This window comes from Amblyomma mixtum, chromosome 1, assembly GCF_055824585.1.
Source record: "Amblyomma mixtum isolate Tamu chromosome 1, ASM5582458v1, whole genome shotgun sequence".
Classification (NCBI taxonomy): domain Eukaryota; kingdom Metazoa; phylum Arthropoda; class Arachnida; order Ixodida; family Ixodidae; genus Amblyomma; species Amblyomma mixtum.
The window spans coordinates 293,686,855-293,703,965 of record NC_143012.1 but is presented as its reverse complement, the minus strand read 5'-3'; the positions used below and the strand labels follow the sequence as shown (position 1 = coordinate 293,703,965).

General features: G+C 45.7%; 1 protein-coding gene across 7 annotated transcripts in view; it reads right to left on the bottom strand.

The window, feature by feature from the left end:
* Positions 1–17,111, bottom strand: part of LOC149372082 (sodium-dependent dopamine transporter-like) — an 85,933-nt gene that overhangs the window by 30,052 nt on the left and 38,770 nt on the right. The window contains exon 1 of one of the 7 annotated variants that reach the window (XM_089566459.1): positions 11,409–12,068. The exons of 5 other annotated variants lie outside the window; for them this stretch is intronic. In XM_089566459.1, coding sequence (XP_089422585.1) covers positions 11,409–11,448 — 40 coding nt within the window. In that variant the 5' untranslated portion in view covers positions 11,449–12,068. Of the gene's footprint in view, positions 1–11,408; positions 12,069–17,111 lie in introns of those variants that run through there. One more of the 7 variants, XM_089566455.1, reaches the window with a different exon arrangement.

Here is a 17,111-nt window from a genome sequence, read left to right as displayed (position 1 = left end):
ATCTGCAGATCATACGTGGCTTGCACGAGAGCAGTAATGAACTACGATCCTGGGCGCGCTAAGCAGGATGGGTATGACAGAGACGCGCAAAAGACAGGACACATGCTGGCCTCTCATTTGTGCGTCTTGTTCTTCCCTCTTCCATTCAGAGCCGTCAGTTCTCTTTAACAGTGTGTCAACTAGCCGACGCATGACATCAGTGATATTGGAATACTTTAATGCACGCTTAATGCCCTATTGATGAGAAAATTCTACAGTAGTGAGGTCGATGGAAGCGTAACGGGAAAATTTACGTAGTTAGTTATTTCTTTAAGATTAAAAAGTGGTAGCGATCAAGTTTTGATCGCTTGGTATATTGATCTGCGGGATGGGCACCCTGGACGGAGCAAAAGAGAAAAACAAAAAAAGCGTTGAGTATGGAGCTCAGAATGATCGAGACCGTTTTGTTTAGCGGTTTATTGTTTCAACAAGGGTAACTGATAAACAGGACGAAAAACAAAATGCAGGCTCGAGGACAGATTCGTATTTTTTCTCTTTACATTATTAAAAGCTTGAGGCCACCAGTATTCTATAGCCAAAATAGATTGGAACGTCGCACAAAAAGCTTGACGGATTGCAGATAACAACCAAATCTTGAGAGTGCTGTACAGCTACAAGAATTAGAAAATGTGGGCTTTAGAGAAGGAGCAGTTTGTGCCGAGCACTGCTGTGGCTGCCAGAATCCTCTCCACTGAGAAGCCTTTTCCCATGTAAAAGCCTTCTGAAGAACTTCATCCTCCAATAACAGCCCGCATTGCTCAAGACATTTCACCGGAAAAGATCAGTTATCCGAAGCACGATGCAGTGACCATCTGACACTCGTCAGAAGATATTCTCGTTAAAGCCAGCTCGCAAAGAAAGCCGGTACCGTCCGGTTTCAACAAAGGCGTATTACGTTGAGCGTCATACGTGCCTTGGAGGAGAGTTCTCGTCGGAGGCATACCCCGTGCGTAGTGTCCGATGACAGGATGACCTTCGCGAACAGGACTCCCATTGCAAGAGAGCGAGTCCCTCACGAAAACGCGTCCTTAAAGCATGCTTCCTGGGGGACGACGTGTCATTCAAAAAGACCGGCAAAACCCAATGTCACACTCGCACCGTATTCGTAAACACCCCGCATCACTGTCCACCATCAATTCCCTGAAGTTCGCGTTAAGTGCTCTCCACAATCGCTGCTGTCTTTGAATGTTGTAAGCGACCGAAACACCCGGACAAAAGCACTGGTTAGGCTGCCCTCGCTTGTATGTCACAGGCAAGAGCGAGAGGCGAGCTGGATGCTGTTGGACTCCGAACGTTTTTGTCGGTGGGGGAAATTAGTGTCCTCTTATCGGGCACCGTTGGCTGAATTGAAAGCTTGCAAAGTGCTGATTAGGCAATCGGTTGGCAGATTAACGAGAAAGGCGAGATTGCACATGTGTGAGGAAAGAGCACAGAAACATCCCACAACAACAAGGCACGGGTACCGATCGGTGTGAATGCACCGGTGGCGTTGACATAATGAACACTAAAGCGAACGGTGCTGTGATAATACTGATTTCTGTACGTGTTAGCAACTACAGGATTACTTGCTGCAAATTCGGCGCTCTTAGCAGCCGCATCAATAGGATACCTTTTTTGATCTCCGTAGCATCCTGATTATGTTTTAAAATTGCATGAGCTTTAACGTGTCGAACATGCATAAAATTGTTAGTCTGAACATGGTTTGAAAAAGACGTTGAATTTGTCATGTCTCACTCCTTTATCCCCGCAGAATTGTTTTTGGCTTTCACTTGTTCACACGGTAGCTCCGAAATGCCAAAAGCTGCCGCTTGAACTTACTCTCCGTTCTCTTTCATGTCCGCCTAACTGGAATCCGCCACAGCTTCAGTGCGCCAAGCGCAGATTACCTTGCGCTGCACACGCTTAGCGCTGCTGATAGACAAGCTGGCCTTGTGAGCCTGCGTGGCGCCCCATCCACTTCTCGCCGCGCGAGCTGCTAGCATCAGCACCGAGATGATAACTCGGTGTTCCAAACTCGCGGCAGCCAGCTTCTACTGGCTCGACCGAGAACGCAACGGTTCAAGTGCAATGGGCTAGCGAAGTATGCTAGCAGTACTTTCGCGTTTTGCGTCACTCACGCGAACACGTCACAAGCGTTCTACTTCTCGATATGCGTTCAGTACTTTATAAGTAAAGTGACCTCTGTGCTCAATAAATAACAGTCACTCAACTGATAGCGGCAAACAGTTCAGAGGGCTAATGACTAGAAACAGGAGTAGACAGGACAGCGTTCGTGCTGTGTACTCTTTTTTAATCACTAGACGCTCCCATGGTGCTAAATTGCATCGTCGGTCATAAAATTCGCCCACTGGCTGAAAGCAAGTGACGTTACCAGAGAGGAAGTGGCGTCACGGTAAAAGAATGAACAGCTGCGAATGCTCTAGTATTGCAAACACATATTGGAATTAGGTTCCCTTGTGATTGTTCTTTAGTCTTCCGTCCTCAGCACTGTTTGCAACTGTAGATCGTTGCAAACCCTCTTAACTAACCGTACTACTAAACCACTCTATGAAATTCTAGAATCTGATTCATGACCAACGGTTGAGTGCACAAACGAGCAGAGTTATACTGCTATCGTGAATGTCAGGCTCGAGAGAATGGACCTTGTCTTGAATACTGCCAGCGCAGTGCCTCTCACTGGGGGCGAGTGACGACGCATTGCAGCTGTTTCTGCACACCTTTGGCAGCAGCAGCATGCTGTATGATCCATCAGAGCGAGAGCTGGCACGCTGCTGTAGTTTTACACGTAACACAAAGAAAAACGGTCCACTGGTACCGAAACGCGCATTACCCCATTTAACGCTTTGCGAACGTCATGGAAAAGAATAGCAAGAAGGATACCTTCACCTGACACAAAGGAACAAAGAACGTACCGTTATTAATATTTATACCGACAAACGCTCAGTTTCTCCACTCAGACGCTACTTAAAGTCATCTCCCACTGATCTCGAACAAAGAACAAAATGGCACTAAAACTGGCATGGGGACTAACTACATAAGCGTGTTCGTATAAAAACTGACTCTGGTACTAAGATTAACGCAGATTTACAAGTTACTATTAGGGCTGGCTTTTTATGGTGATGAGCGCGAACTTGGGAATGGATTCCGGAGCGATACGTCGGCGGCACACAAAACAAAAGGCGCTCAAGCACAGTAGCAGCTCGGAAATTTCCTGACGAAAGAGGTAAGGCATGCTGAAACAGCAAATATTTGCGCCGATAACGCGCACACGCCGCGAGCCGCCTTTCATCAAGAACAATTGGAACAGACTGCGCAGCCCTAGCTGTTAATTATCGATAGAGAAGAACGCAAACACTTCATGCGGGGCTTTCTGCTACAAAGCCAGACTGTGATTTCATACCTCGTCGGCCCGGCACACATCCTACTGCAATCCATATAAAATTCATGGCAGTTTTATTAAATTCAGTTGATGAGTTGTACTGCGCATATTTAATTTCCAGCCGGAGTTACACAGTACTGTTTGCAGATAAAATTACTGGGGAGTTTAGTCACCATTCAAGCAAAGGAGGACAGGGAACAAAGGTACTCCTGAATTTTTAACTGGCAAGGGAAAGAAAACGGAATAAGACTGAGGTGAGATGGAACCTCAAACCCTGGCTGTTCAGAAACGAACGGGTAAACAGCAGGGCACCGTGAACAAAGCAAAGGATTCAACTAAAAGCGTTGTCAGTTAAAACTAGGACATGGTAGGTTCTTTTATCGGGTTCCAGCATAGCTTCCATAACACTGCCGCAAGGCTCATTAAGCCTTTTATCAGCAACACAACTCTTTAAAGCTCTACATACCCAACTGTGTACAAAGCGGATTCGCACGTTTAATTCTTAACAAGTGTGTTACATTTAGCGGTGATTGCCTTAGTTCAAGCGAATTTAGCATCTTTCACATCGCAAAGATGCCGCTCTCATGAGCTAACTGGCGAACGCGGTAAGCATTGCTTCTTACAGCAGTAAAGTGGGTAGAACGCCCGCCAGCATTTTTATACGGTCAGATTTTACCGCATCCAACAATATCATTTTTTTTTCTGGATTCCTGTCTTCATGTGCATTCTCCAAGCAGAATATGATTCCACGATTATGGAAATGTTTACCTGACAAATCCTGGCATTTCGATATTAGAATTTCCAGTCATTGTTACAGTTTGTACGGCATTTTGTGCATGCCTGTAAAAAATTACACGTTCATGTTTTCCCTTATAAACGTAACATACAGGCTTTCTTCAGCTGTGCATATGATGATTTGGCGGAGACGAGTTTGATTTTAATCGGAGTAACGAGCGGCATGTGAAAGGAGTTGCAGTACTCCCTGGTTTAGTACTAATAATGCTCGGAATTTTACGGCGAAAACTTACAAAGGAGCCCCAGTTAACGTACTCGCACTAAAATTACATATGTAAAAATAGGCACAGACGGTTGCTAGCTTAAAGGCTCCACATTTAAAATCTCAGCCCCCTATCTACAGAGGAAATTCGTTGCCTCATCTGAACGGTTTACGTTAGCAGTTGGTTAACCCGACCGTGAGCGTTATCGCTGCAGTCGATAACTCGGAGGTATTTAAATGCATATCGACCGTATCGGCCGCCAGCGACAACAACGCTTGCTCCTCTCCCTCTGAAATTCCCCTTTGCTCCCTGTCAGGAGTCATCGATAAGTCACTGCGGCCAAACCGGTCAGTGACGCGCCTCTTACTTCAAATGTTTGGGAAGGGCCACCGCGGCGCCGCAAAACCCAGGCCAAAGGCCGAAAAGCAGGTGTAGGTTTTCTTTGTTCCGTAAGCCTCCCGAAAAGAAACCGCGCCATCGCCATGTTTTATTCATGAACCGATCTGCTTAATCCGCAAGCTCTCCTAGGATCGCGCAGTCGCGCAGACCTTTGCGAGGTGCGGTCATGCCACCCCCCCTCCCCCCCCCCCCCCCCCCCCAAAAAAAAAGAAGAAGAAACGCGGGCGGCATTGGCCTCGATGAGGGAACTACGCCGCTCCACACAACCGCGTTAGTCCGAGCGGACAGAGCCGAACAGCGCGCGGGGTGGAGCGAAGCACAAAACAAAGCTACGCCCGTGGGTCGAGAACGACGAACGGCGTACGGTTCGAAATCAGGTTTCTCGCCTCCATTTGTCTTGTTGACATGAAAGGAGTAAATAAAACGATGCGCACAGATGCTAACCACGCCGGGTATACCCACAGCTCGTGTAAGTTTAAGCTGTTTGTTTTTCGGGGAGTTTTTATTTCTTATTTTTTTTCCTACGGCGGCCCGCTGGAAACCAGTTGCGGAGTTTATGCTCTTCTTGCCCAGTTTCCGAGCTGTGTCGAGCCCGCGGGTGGGTCACACACGCACAGTCAGGCAGCCTTGAGGCATGGCCGAGGTCGTCTCGGAAAAGCGCTGATTCAGCTGTGCGGCTGCCGTCCCACACACGCGCAGGGTCAATGCATCTTTTTCCGATGGTTTCGCGCCTGATCGTTTATTGCGAGACAGCTCGGCTCGTGCTGTGCCTACACCGCCGACACGCCTGTGGCCTTCGCTGGCTTCTCGCCTTCGTCGAGCAGAAAAACCGAGGAAGCGTTGCGGATGACGAGATCGTAGCGCGGCCTGGTTGCATACGAACGTGAAAGCCCAGCGCGTACGCAAGAGCATGTGTGACGCATATTGCGGTGGCACGGGTCAAAACATGTTTTTAGAAGTCGAGGGGACTGTAAAAATGGCAACGTTGTCAATCTAATACAAATAAGTCGCAATGTACGCATGTGCACCCACCCAATTGTTCAGCAATATCACATGAGCGCCAGCCGTTCGCTTAATAAGCGCGTTATAGGACGGAGCTAATTGGCAAACTTGGCGAAATTTCCTGAGAATAGATTAAGCACAGGCCAGAATGACCGCCCCGTCTGCTGCGCTGTTCCTGGAGCTGCGCAGATCAGCGTCATACGGCGCTGATTCAGCGGACGATCGACGCGCGCGTGGTATTACTAAAAACCTGAAATGGTGTACAGTCGGCAGCAAAAGTTAAGGGAATGCGGGTGGGCGAAAAGAAGGTTGCTTCAGAGCCGTCACGCATTCGGAGCTCAGCCGAAATGGCACCAAATAGTAACGATTCTTTTCACTTCTCCATTCCTGGAAGTCGCAAAGGCGTTAACACGTTTTCGAGGCGATCTTCCTTACGAGTGACTTGGGATGCTAGATCTGTGTGACAGCGATTTTGATTCCGGAAATTCTAAGAAATGAAAACTTAGTTTTAACTACGTTGCTCAGAAGCAGGAAAGAGGGCCCAAGCTGAGTGGAAAATCGCTCGCGATGAGACTGATGCCAGGCATTTAGGCTGCTAAGAAACAATGCCTGGAAACAGGAGGAAAATGACTTCATTGCAGGCCAGTTCCAAGCCTGGGAAGCTGGAGCTTCCAGACATAACAGACAGCTTATCAGGTTGCGGAAAGTACAAAACTGCTATTGTCTGCCAGCCTTAACAAAGCCTCAGCAGGGAGCAAAGGCGATATCACAAGCTACAGGCCTATCTAACTTGCACCACTTTTGAACTCGTATAACAAGTGATCATAAAAGACACAACGGCATATCGTCAACGGGAACGCATTTTATCCTCTTTATCGCCCAAGTTTCGAAAAGACTTCCTATAACCACGCAGCTGATAGAACGAGTACATGATATATCCTGCACTATCAATAATCAAGAACATACAGACCTAAGACTACTACATTATTCGAAAGCCTTCGACCTCGTATCCCATAAAAATATAATAATGAAACTATAACTATATGTTAGGTTTATAGTTCCTTCGATCATAGACTATTTAGCTATCACACCACAATACCCTTCATTTCATCACGAGACTTCCGAGTTAGTGACTGTAACATGTGGAGCGCCACAATTTTGCATACTGGCCTCTGTTATTCTTTATCTGTATTAATGATTTACCGTCGAAGATTTGGCCACACGTCAGGCTCTTTGCCGATGATTGCATATTTTACCTTACGATTAATTCACTCTAAGAAAATGTAGCTTTGAACAACCGTCTTGAAGCGGTAAAAAAATGGTGCAGTGACTGGAAAATAACCTAAATGTAAAAAATAGCCGCCGCGCTGTGAACAAATAGAAAAAACTAAAATCGATCTTTTAGTATACTATTCATAACATTGCGCTCACTCCAGTTATGAAACACATATACCTCGGAGTAATCATATTCTTAGATAGAACTATCATATAAATTACATCACATAACATCTTTAAAGCTTCCGCTTCTTCAGAACGCGTCTTATACGAGCGCCATCGGAGACGAAGCTATTAGCCTACAAGACCTTCATGGGTCATGTAAGACCAATCCTTGATTGCTCTAATATTGGCTGGTTTCTCTGTACTAAATAAAACGTAAACAAAATAGAACAAGCACAAACGAAGGCAATCAGATTCATTATTAATAAATATAGGCAAACGATTGACCAGCTGACCTATTCAGTAGAAGAGAGCCAAGGTAGTAGATTTCAGATTCATGTATCAACTACTTAAAAATCAGCAAAATATTGATACGCCATATCCCCATTACACACACGAGACTCACGCGCCATAAGCACTCGCACACATTAAACGAATACACATTCCGGACCGGCTGCTTTAAACCATCATTCTTTCCGCTAAACATACGTAAATGGAATACCTTTGATCCACTCATCACAAGCTACTCCTCATTAAATACATTTGTAGCTATCGTCAAAAGCTTGTTACATGGAGAACAAATGCAATTTTAGCCGTTCAACTTTTTGAGGAACTCTGTGCGTCTTGCAGACAGCTACATATGGTGCTGGTAGACTGCGTAAGCTTACCTCAGAGCACTTATTCCGCCGTTTTCTATTACATTGTGCCGACTTTGTTCAGTATGGTGAGTCCGTGGCCTCAAATAATTGTTTTCTGCTGACAGCTCAATTTTCCACTGTTACTCTGTGTGGTTAAAAGTTCGTAACCTATTACTTATTATTCAACAACTTATTCTCTTCCTGTTAAAATGCCATTTGCGATTGACAGTATGTGCAATAAATCAATAAACCGATAAATATTTACTGCGTCTATCCAGGCCAGTCTTGCGAATAGGATAAATCTTCAAGCACCTGCTTTTGGTGCCCAGAGCATGATTTTCCTAATTTGGCCAGAAATTCCAACGAGCTACAGTTTTTTGTAACCGTTTATAACGCGTGCTATACTGCAAGAAACGAACATCGTGAAGAGATTAGACAAAATCTGCGAGCTGGAAAAAAGTTGACGCCAAACGCTGTATGCGCAGTCAACTTCGGCTCAAAACGTATGAAAGGAATAGTACAACTTAGGCCAGTCTTTTCTCTTTGCGTCCTGACAGAATACAGAACGGCTGTGTTCTGTCCTAAGCACCACACACAACGATTTATCTGCTTCCTTTTACAAGCGGAACCTCGACATCTTGGCTACGACGCTTGCCACAGACAACCTATGGAGTCTTGGTACTTCGCAGAATCATCATATATAACCCGTGGTATCATATATAACACAAGGCGCTCTTTCAAGCTCGCTACTTTCTCATCTCATGCAACTTCCTGCAGTGACATAGTCAGGTGCTAAACATAGCGTAGACGCGCCACAGCGACGCTGTCCAACAAACCGTGAAAGCTCGCCAGTTGACGGGCGCACACCCGGAGCGCAATATGTGCCTCGAATCGGGTCCCCGTTCAGCCCGAGTGGAGACCAATTGGCGGCAACAAAACGCGCGACCTTGCTAGTATCCGGAATAGGAATTCAAGGACTCCTCCGAAGCACGCATTCCAGCTGCGGCTAACCCTGAAGACAATTCAGCCCAGCACAATTCAATGGAGCGCCATTAAAGGCGCGAGAACTGAATTGCTATAGGCTCGCCGCTATTGCCTCCGCTAACGATCACGCGTCGCGGCGTGCATGGCGCAACACGATACGGGTTGCGCAAGAAGTCTGGGCCATCAACTCAGTTCAGTTCACTCGCTGATATTATTTGTGTCGGTGATGTACTGCGACGTCTTACGCTTTCGCAGATAAGGTCAGAACAGAAGGGTGCGAAAACAATATTAGAGCAACTCTGTCATTAAGACTTTTGAAAACAAGAGTTGATTCTTCGAGTTCCCGTGCATTTTCGTAAGTACGGCTGCTGTAATTGCTTCAGTCGTGCTCTAGATACTGAGGTCAACTTCGATTTCAGTATACCCTTCGCTTTCAGATGCACGCATCCCAGATGCTGCATTGCATGAAAATTTGAATGCGTATAGAAGGAAGTCTTGCTTGAAAGATTCAACATGGTGCTTCAAAAGCGCTTCGGTTACTGGGCTTCCCAAACTGCACTAAGATCGATACGGTTAACTTTGCCAAAGTACAATATTGAAAAGGACTGCGCATTTCTCCGTTGTCGTGCATCGAAACAGAGGTCACTGAGTATATTATTGATTCACATACTGCACGACAAACACAGAACAGGTTTATTAGTCGGTTAGGAATACCATCATCAGATGTGTAAGCAAATTAGACCGCCAAGGAACTTCCATGTGCTCTCCTTGTTAGTGCGCTTTCGGCGCCCTCTTTTGCACATGCACCCAAGGTTCTCTTTTAAAGCAGTGCCCTTATATCTAGAGCCAGCTATGCTTATCATCGGTAAAGAATGTCTATCGACGAGTAAACGGCAACCAGGCCTTAGACCTTTGTTTTCGACCGGTGGCTCGAAACTACACGTGTTCAAAATTGGGCTTCTCTTCTGTGATGTGTGTTACTCAAATCAAGCGATCATTGGCGAACGTATCTGTAATACGCTCATACGCTCATAATCACGCGTCCCGGACACTTTATTCCTCGAAAGTACATCCGCTGGTTCCTGGCGTTAAGAAACATCATATCGGCAAGGTAGAGAAAGCTTACTTCCAACGAAATCTCGAAGACTACATCTCACTTCCATTTCTTCTTATTTTATGTAAGGAGCACCTTGTGTAGGCAGTGCACAGACACCAATGTATGGAAAGCACTGAAATTTCCATGCACTGCTGTATCGGCAAATTGGTGTTCTCGGTCAGGAAACTGAAATTACCTATCGCACGGACGTGAAATAAGGTCAAGCCTTCAGCACCATTACTGAACCGGATTTTCTACCAAACGTGGGCACATAATTTTATTAAAACACCACGCGAATAAATACATGAGAAACGAATTAATGGTGCTTCAAGTTGTTCTGGTGAGGCGTGTGCCAGGGCACAAATGACCACGCTTTCGGAAATGTCATATCAGCCACGTATGTACTTAAATAGCTTCTTGTCAAGCATTCTGGCCTTCGTGTAGACGTCATGTATCACGCACACCGATAAACTGAAACATCTCCTGGCTGCAGTTTCTGTCAAGAGAACAAGCAGTGCCTGCTAAACGTTATGGGCGACCCACCGAACTAATGCCGAAGAACTAATGTTTATTTAAATACACGGTACGGGTGTAGCCTGACCACTGCACAAAGTTAGCGTTGAGTTCTTAACATGGATGACACGCACTATCTCTTGCGAGCACGTTCACACATTTTTCTCACGTAGCCGACTGCCAAGGTGAAACTTGAGATCGAGAAACTGCGTCACGCCAGGCGAGGCTTACATCGTGAAAAGAAAGAGAAGCATAGAAGGCAAGTGGTGTTAAACAAGGTCAAATGTAAAGTTAAACAAGAAGTAGTGCTTTGGGAGGAGAGGCGCAAATCGAGAAAAGCGTCTATCTGAAAGAGCAGAGCAGAGTTAAATATGCGCTAGCGGAGCTTAAACGTTTCTTTTTTTCTCTATGAGGGTTTTATCTTACAGGTATAGTTCTGCGATGCAGCTTTAACTGTTAAGTGCAAACCTGCCGCAAACGACTACACTCGAGTTGAGCGACTTGCGTAACTAATATGTAACAAACGAAGACATGAGGCGGATTTTCCTCCTACGGCCGCACGTTCTGCGGCCAAAGCTAATGTCTTGAACTCGCAAAAATACGATCACGAACGCTTCTCTAAAGCGACTAGCAACAACACACACGGAAATGCTATGTCGCAGTTGGCTAGAGATGAAAACACGTGTCGCACGGAAACTTGACTCAACCGCAACTTTTTCGTCCGAGGAAAAGTGGCACACAGTAAGCAATAAAAAACAAAACTAAACAAAGTAAAGAATAAATGCTCGCTCACGTAATCGTCACCGGCCTCACCGCAAGAGCCATAAAGCACGCACCGAGTGCACAATAGTGCTTGCCTCAGTCCGGACTTCCTGTTCCCGACAGCGCCGAGCGGAATAACAACGAAGAAAGATTGCACTGACCACCGTCGACGGCGGGCCGTCCTTCTGGAAGGCGTCCCATGTGGTCACAGCAACGAGTGTCATAGCCGGCAGTCAACGATGCGGCACCGTCACTGCGGCCGCCTTAACGACCCGGTTCCAGACGAAACGGCGCTGACGGCCTAATCAACATCATCATCACCACCACCACTGGAGATAAAGGGGAAGCCTAACGCTGCGCTGTCCTCGAAGACAGGGCCCTCCGTTGAGTGTATAGTTTGACACGTGCACACAAAGGCGCCTTGCGATGCGCCGAGAAGGTGAAGCCGTCCTCTGACGCCGGTGTTTTTTAGGCACGCCGCTTTCGCCGAGGGAGCGTTGGTGGCGCACAGCAAAGCACTCAGCAGCTACAGTCGGCGCAGCATCGTTGAGGGAAGCGCGGCCGACCACCAGAAAGGAGTCTGGAGACCGGCGCGGGCGACCGATGGGTAGCGAAAGCGAGAGGCTCGATACGCGGCTGATGCGACTGGTTTGTTGCTCGCCTGGAATTCCTACGCGCGAGAGAGCGCCCACTGCGACTCATGGAAAGGGTTTTAGAAAGAAAAAAAAACACAAAAGACGGAAAAACAGAAAAGATTGGAAAAGCGCAAGGAGTCCTTTCTCCCGCAGAGCAGCCCAGTCCTTTCTCATGGCAGAGCAGCACAGCTCGCGAAGCCCTTCCCTTTCCCCCCGCCCTCCTCTGCGTAACTGAGGTCCAGCGTTACGCTGCTGGCGCTGATGTCACGTGCGGGATTCCCTCCGAGTAGCCGCAGCGCGCCCCTTCCGCGATTCGCGGCCGCGAGAGGTGGCGAGCGCGGCCTTGTCCGAAGCGTAGTCAGGAAACAATTGTTTCGATGTTGTGTCGACAGAACGAGACGGGGAAGGGTTGCTCGGCCAGTCGGCGGGGTGGTACGATCCTTGGGTTTTTTTCTTTTTGTTTCAATTCACGCCGCTGCTGAGAACCCGACAACAGGGTCGCTGTAGGTATTTTCACCGGTTCTCCGAAGGTGGAAATTATCAGCGCGATCAAGGTAAAGATTAAATGTTAGGTACACAGGGCAAAACATTTGCCTATAACATGTTCTGGGAGTGTTTTGGGGCTAAACACGCGATATCTAGCGACAACATTTGGTTAAAAATGAACAGGATGTAATCATGTGCAGGTAAAGTCATATGATTTCATCGTCATTTTTTGCCTTCCTGGTCGCAGCAGCTTTGGGAGCTGCGGAACACAGAGTTCGGGCGTTCTAGACATTCGTTCTGCCCTCTTTACATATGGAATATCCAAGCATATGCGACCAAACTCCTAACTGCCTTTTCGGAAAGCAGCAATGCAGTACGTTAGTGAGGCTTAGCCTTCCAGCCTTCGGGTTTCCACGAAAGTGGATAGAACAGAGCTGTGTGGATGATGGTGCAAAGTGTTTTCTTTTTGACCACAGGGGCCTTTGGGCCATGCTCTAGCAATCTGGATCTACCTTCTTAAGCAGTGAAGCACAAGAATTTGGAAAGCAAAGATCTGCATAAAAGGCACCACACAAGAAATAATTGTTATCCCTTTGTGAATACACAATTACTCACGAGATGGCCAAACAGAGACTCCTTGAATACCATGCAGCTCTTTAGGCTTTGGAAAAGTGCAGGGTGTCTTTCTTTATGATCCTTTCTCTATAGCCTTCGCACACGCCTTTGTAGCCTCTCTCGCAGCCGATCTTGCACGCGCTCACAAGTGCTTATAGTGTCCACGTTTCTCTTTTCGAGTGTGAGTTTTGCGCATCTGGGCGACTCGCTGCGTCAATAAAATGTCTATAGATATGCTGAAACACTGAACATCAGGCATGGATTCTTACAGTGGAGTAATCCAGGCGTATCGCAGATTAGAGCACTACTGTTTTGTTTTGTTTTCTCTCATAATTCATTCTTTCTATTGTTTCCTTCTTCATTTATTTCTATTTTTTTGTGTTGCTTTCTGTATTTCCTCCTTTCTTTATTGTCTTTTCCTTCCTTCCTTCCTTCCTTCCTTCCTTCCTTCCTTCCTTCCTTCCTTCCTTCTTTCTTTCTTTCCTTTTTCTTTCCTTCCTTTGCGCAAACCACCATAGACCTCCGCTGTGGTCAGCTATGAAATACTCTTTAAAGAATATTTATAGCTTGTTAAGATTACTCTGACTTTTTCTCCTATATTATAAGGCGCCTGAAAAACAATATGACTCTAGATACTAAATTTGGTTATCGCTGACTGTTACAGAATAAAATCACCTGACACAGTTACCAAGACCGTGGATACCCATCATATCAATGTTCTTTTCCGGTCTAGACTACACCTCGATTTATTATGTACAAAAATTCCATCAAGGCCGCTTGAACCTCGTCTCTCAGATTATTTTGTTCGAAAGGACGGTCATCTAAGAGTATCCTTTTTTCTCCCACGGAAGAATGCCTTCTGACACGCAGCACTTAGTTCAGACAGCATTACCACCCGCTCTAACTTGAGGAGCGGTACATGTTGTCGGGCACTCGGTTCACTAGACCAAATTAGAAGTCTCCAAGCATGCCCGTTATGCGAGGGGCATAATTAAGGACCAAGGCTGTCCGCCCATTTGTCTTCATGAGGCAGTGAACTTAAGCTTTGTCGACAGCCCGGAAAGCCACGCATTAACTCTGGGCAGGTCTGGTCTCGTTTCGACTCCGCGTGACAGCAACGATACATTCTGGTGGACGCATGCGTCTCGCAGTCTTGTTTGATGCCTTGGGCACTTTATATCGAATAAATGCTATCAAAGTTAAGTTTCAAAGCTGCAAGTTTATGCTCGTTTTGCGTTCTTCAAAATGAAAACGGTGTTGAGCAGAAGTGTGTTTCTATTTTATCAACTCGGTTGACCATCAGCACATGCAGCAGATTTGTGAGTGGGGTGGAACCTCCATCGCGAGCAAGAATTTTTCTCAGGAGCACAGGAGATTTCCAGTACCATACGCACAACAACAGTTCCAAACATAATACTACAGTCCTCACATGGCGCCTCATCACTCGCCGACACGGTTAATTGGGCGCTGCAGTAAGTCTCTCCAGATGAAAGAACATTGCGCGCACATATTCACTTATATTTTTTTAGTACGACCTCGGTTTGATAATGAGCAGAAGAGCATAGCGCTAGCAAAACACCCTTGTTTGGTACCTGTGGCATTATATCCGAGTTACAAATGACGAAACGTTACAGTCGCAAAAATTGTTGTAAGCGGTTTATACTCGCATCAAAGCTGAAAACATTGAAGGCAAAGCCGCGGTAGGTAGCAAGCTAAACGAGAACAGCGACGGCATTTTTAGAGTTCTCAAATGTTAGTCAAAACCGCGGTAAAAAGGATCACTCGGCTCAATAAACCAAATACACGTCTGATTCTCGGCGCGTTTGATGTCAACTAAGCAATATAATTTCTTGCCTTAAACAGAAGCATTTAGCAGAAAGAAATGCCTGCAGTTTGAAAAGCAGACAAAAACATTTAGGAACCAAAATGAGAGCGCCCACTGCGAAGTGACGCATAAAACGTAATAAGCTCTCCGCCTGACGACGGACATGGGGTCATTGCGCATGCTTTCCCATTCCATCGAAGCAGAGGGAATTGTTTGTTCCAACTGTTTGTTCCAAATGACCTACGAGATCGTGCTACTCGCCAAAGTCTTCCTTCAAGGAAATTTCGGGTCTCTCTTTACGCACTGAAGTTGGCTCACTCACGGAGATCGACCGGCCACGGCTCACTTATCTCTGTTTTTGTCATTGTAACGCCGATTCAGCGTTATGCTGACGTTATTTGTTTGTCCCCAATAAGAGAACCTTCAATCGGGTATAGCTTTGAAAACCTTGTTGCTAACACTGTATAATTTCCTTTGGTCCGTGGGTTTGCCGTTCTTTTCTCAGCTGCTTTAAAGGACAAAACAGTAAAGTCTGCGTGCGCGTTGCTTCAGTGATACTGCTCAAAAAATTTCGACTTGGTGAATTTCCATCGTGCTTAAACACACAATCGTGAGCAGACTTAATTTTTAGTTTGCGAGATATATGCGGTGCGCGACTGCAAAGCAACAGTCTGCGTAATCCGAAACCGTCGTGTACATTTCAGTGCAAGAACAAATGAGCTAACATCGACAGCTATCCCCTTACAGTATGTAAGCTACTTTATTAGAAAGGAAGAAAAAAGTCGCAGAACACTAGTATGCAGAAAAACTCAGAGCACTCAGAAAGAGCTACCGGACGTTTCGGGGCCGACTAGAATCCTTCTTTATCTGTATAAAAGGTTTGTATGTATCAGCAGCGCGAACACCACACAGGAAAAAGGTTTGATCGGTGTTAAGCATGAACTGCTTTTGCCTCCCGTTCTCCGTAAACTCAGGCGAACATCTTAAGGAAACCGCTGTGAACCAGAAGGGAAAGATGAGGTGAACCTGAAGCGAACTATGCGAATTTTCCTTCTTCCTAGCTCGTTTGCCGACCCGACTGATATATGTCAAAGATATTCACGGTCCGTAAACGTAATGCAATGACAAGGAAAACAAAACCTGAGACGGGCTCCTTTTTTTTTATCTTGCGAAGACAGTGACTATTAAAGCATATATTTTTTTCCGTTCATCATACATTTTCTCGTAACTAATATAAAAGGCAGAAATACTGCACTAATAACGTACTGTTCCTCCCCTCCCAGCTCAACGAAATAACAGCAACAAAAATCCCTAACTTTACTATCTAAAGTACCAAGGTACTAATACAGTGAAGAGAAGAATGTATTTTAATGATTTAATGAGAAAATAAGGTGAGAAATAACAAAGGGAAATAAGAGCATACATTGCAAAAGTCTTCTTGAAGAGTAATCTAACTACTTTACTAACTGATTTCAAGAAAATCTCGCAAATGTTATTCAATTATATTACCAATTGCTGCGCACCAAAAGTAATGGCATTACCTCACAGTTACTGTATAAAAGTGATTGAACTACAATACAGTTACTCTCCAGTTTTCATGCATACAAGAAAGTACACTGCCCACAGCTACTGTAGACATTCCATATTTATTAATTTATATCACTGCAGCAGCAAATGACCTCGAAGTGTTCGCCAAAACTTTTGGCCCCCTGTAAAGAAAGGGTGTTCTTTGTCATGCTGAATAGCCGCCCTGTCGCTGTTGATTAGGGCAACCTAATGTTGAAAAGCATTTACAGCCTTACTGCAAAACCTGCAGCAAAAACAGTACAATAGCTGACGTCGCTCTTCATCAGGCGGTGAATTTAATTGTTCGTTGAACCATGCAGTCGGGGCCTGTAGATTTTTGAAGTGTGCGTCACTTGTGGGTGCTGCAGCGATGTCTTGTCCACAGTATCGGCTCTAAAGCAGAGTCAGCGCAACCCGGTGTTTCGGTCTCGCACAAACTTGTCAGTAACCGTAAAATTTAAAGTAGTTGTTCCATGGAGCATTGAATTAAGTTCAACGTACACAGGGGTTTCCCCTAAAATATTTGGTCAACACAGCCTCAGTAAATATCTCCCAAAGAAAAACAGAATAATCCACCTTAAGAGATTCCCCTAAACATTTGACCAATAAAAGGAACACTAAATTCTCTTTCAAAACCCAGAAAAGTAATTTATTTTATTACAAGTTACCAAGAAAGTTTTTTTAAGTTACTATAACAACATTGCAGTAATTGAATTACTGCCATGTCTCAAACAAGA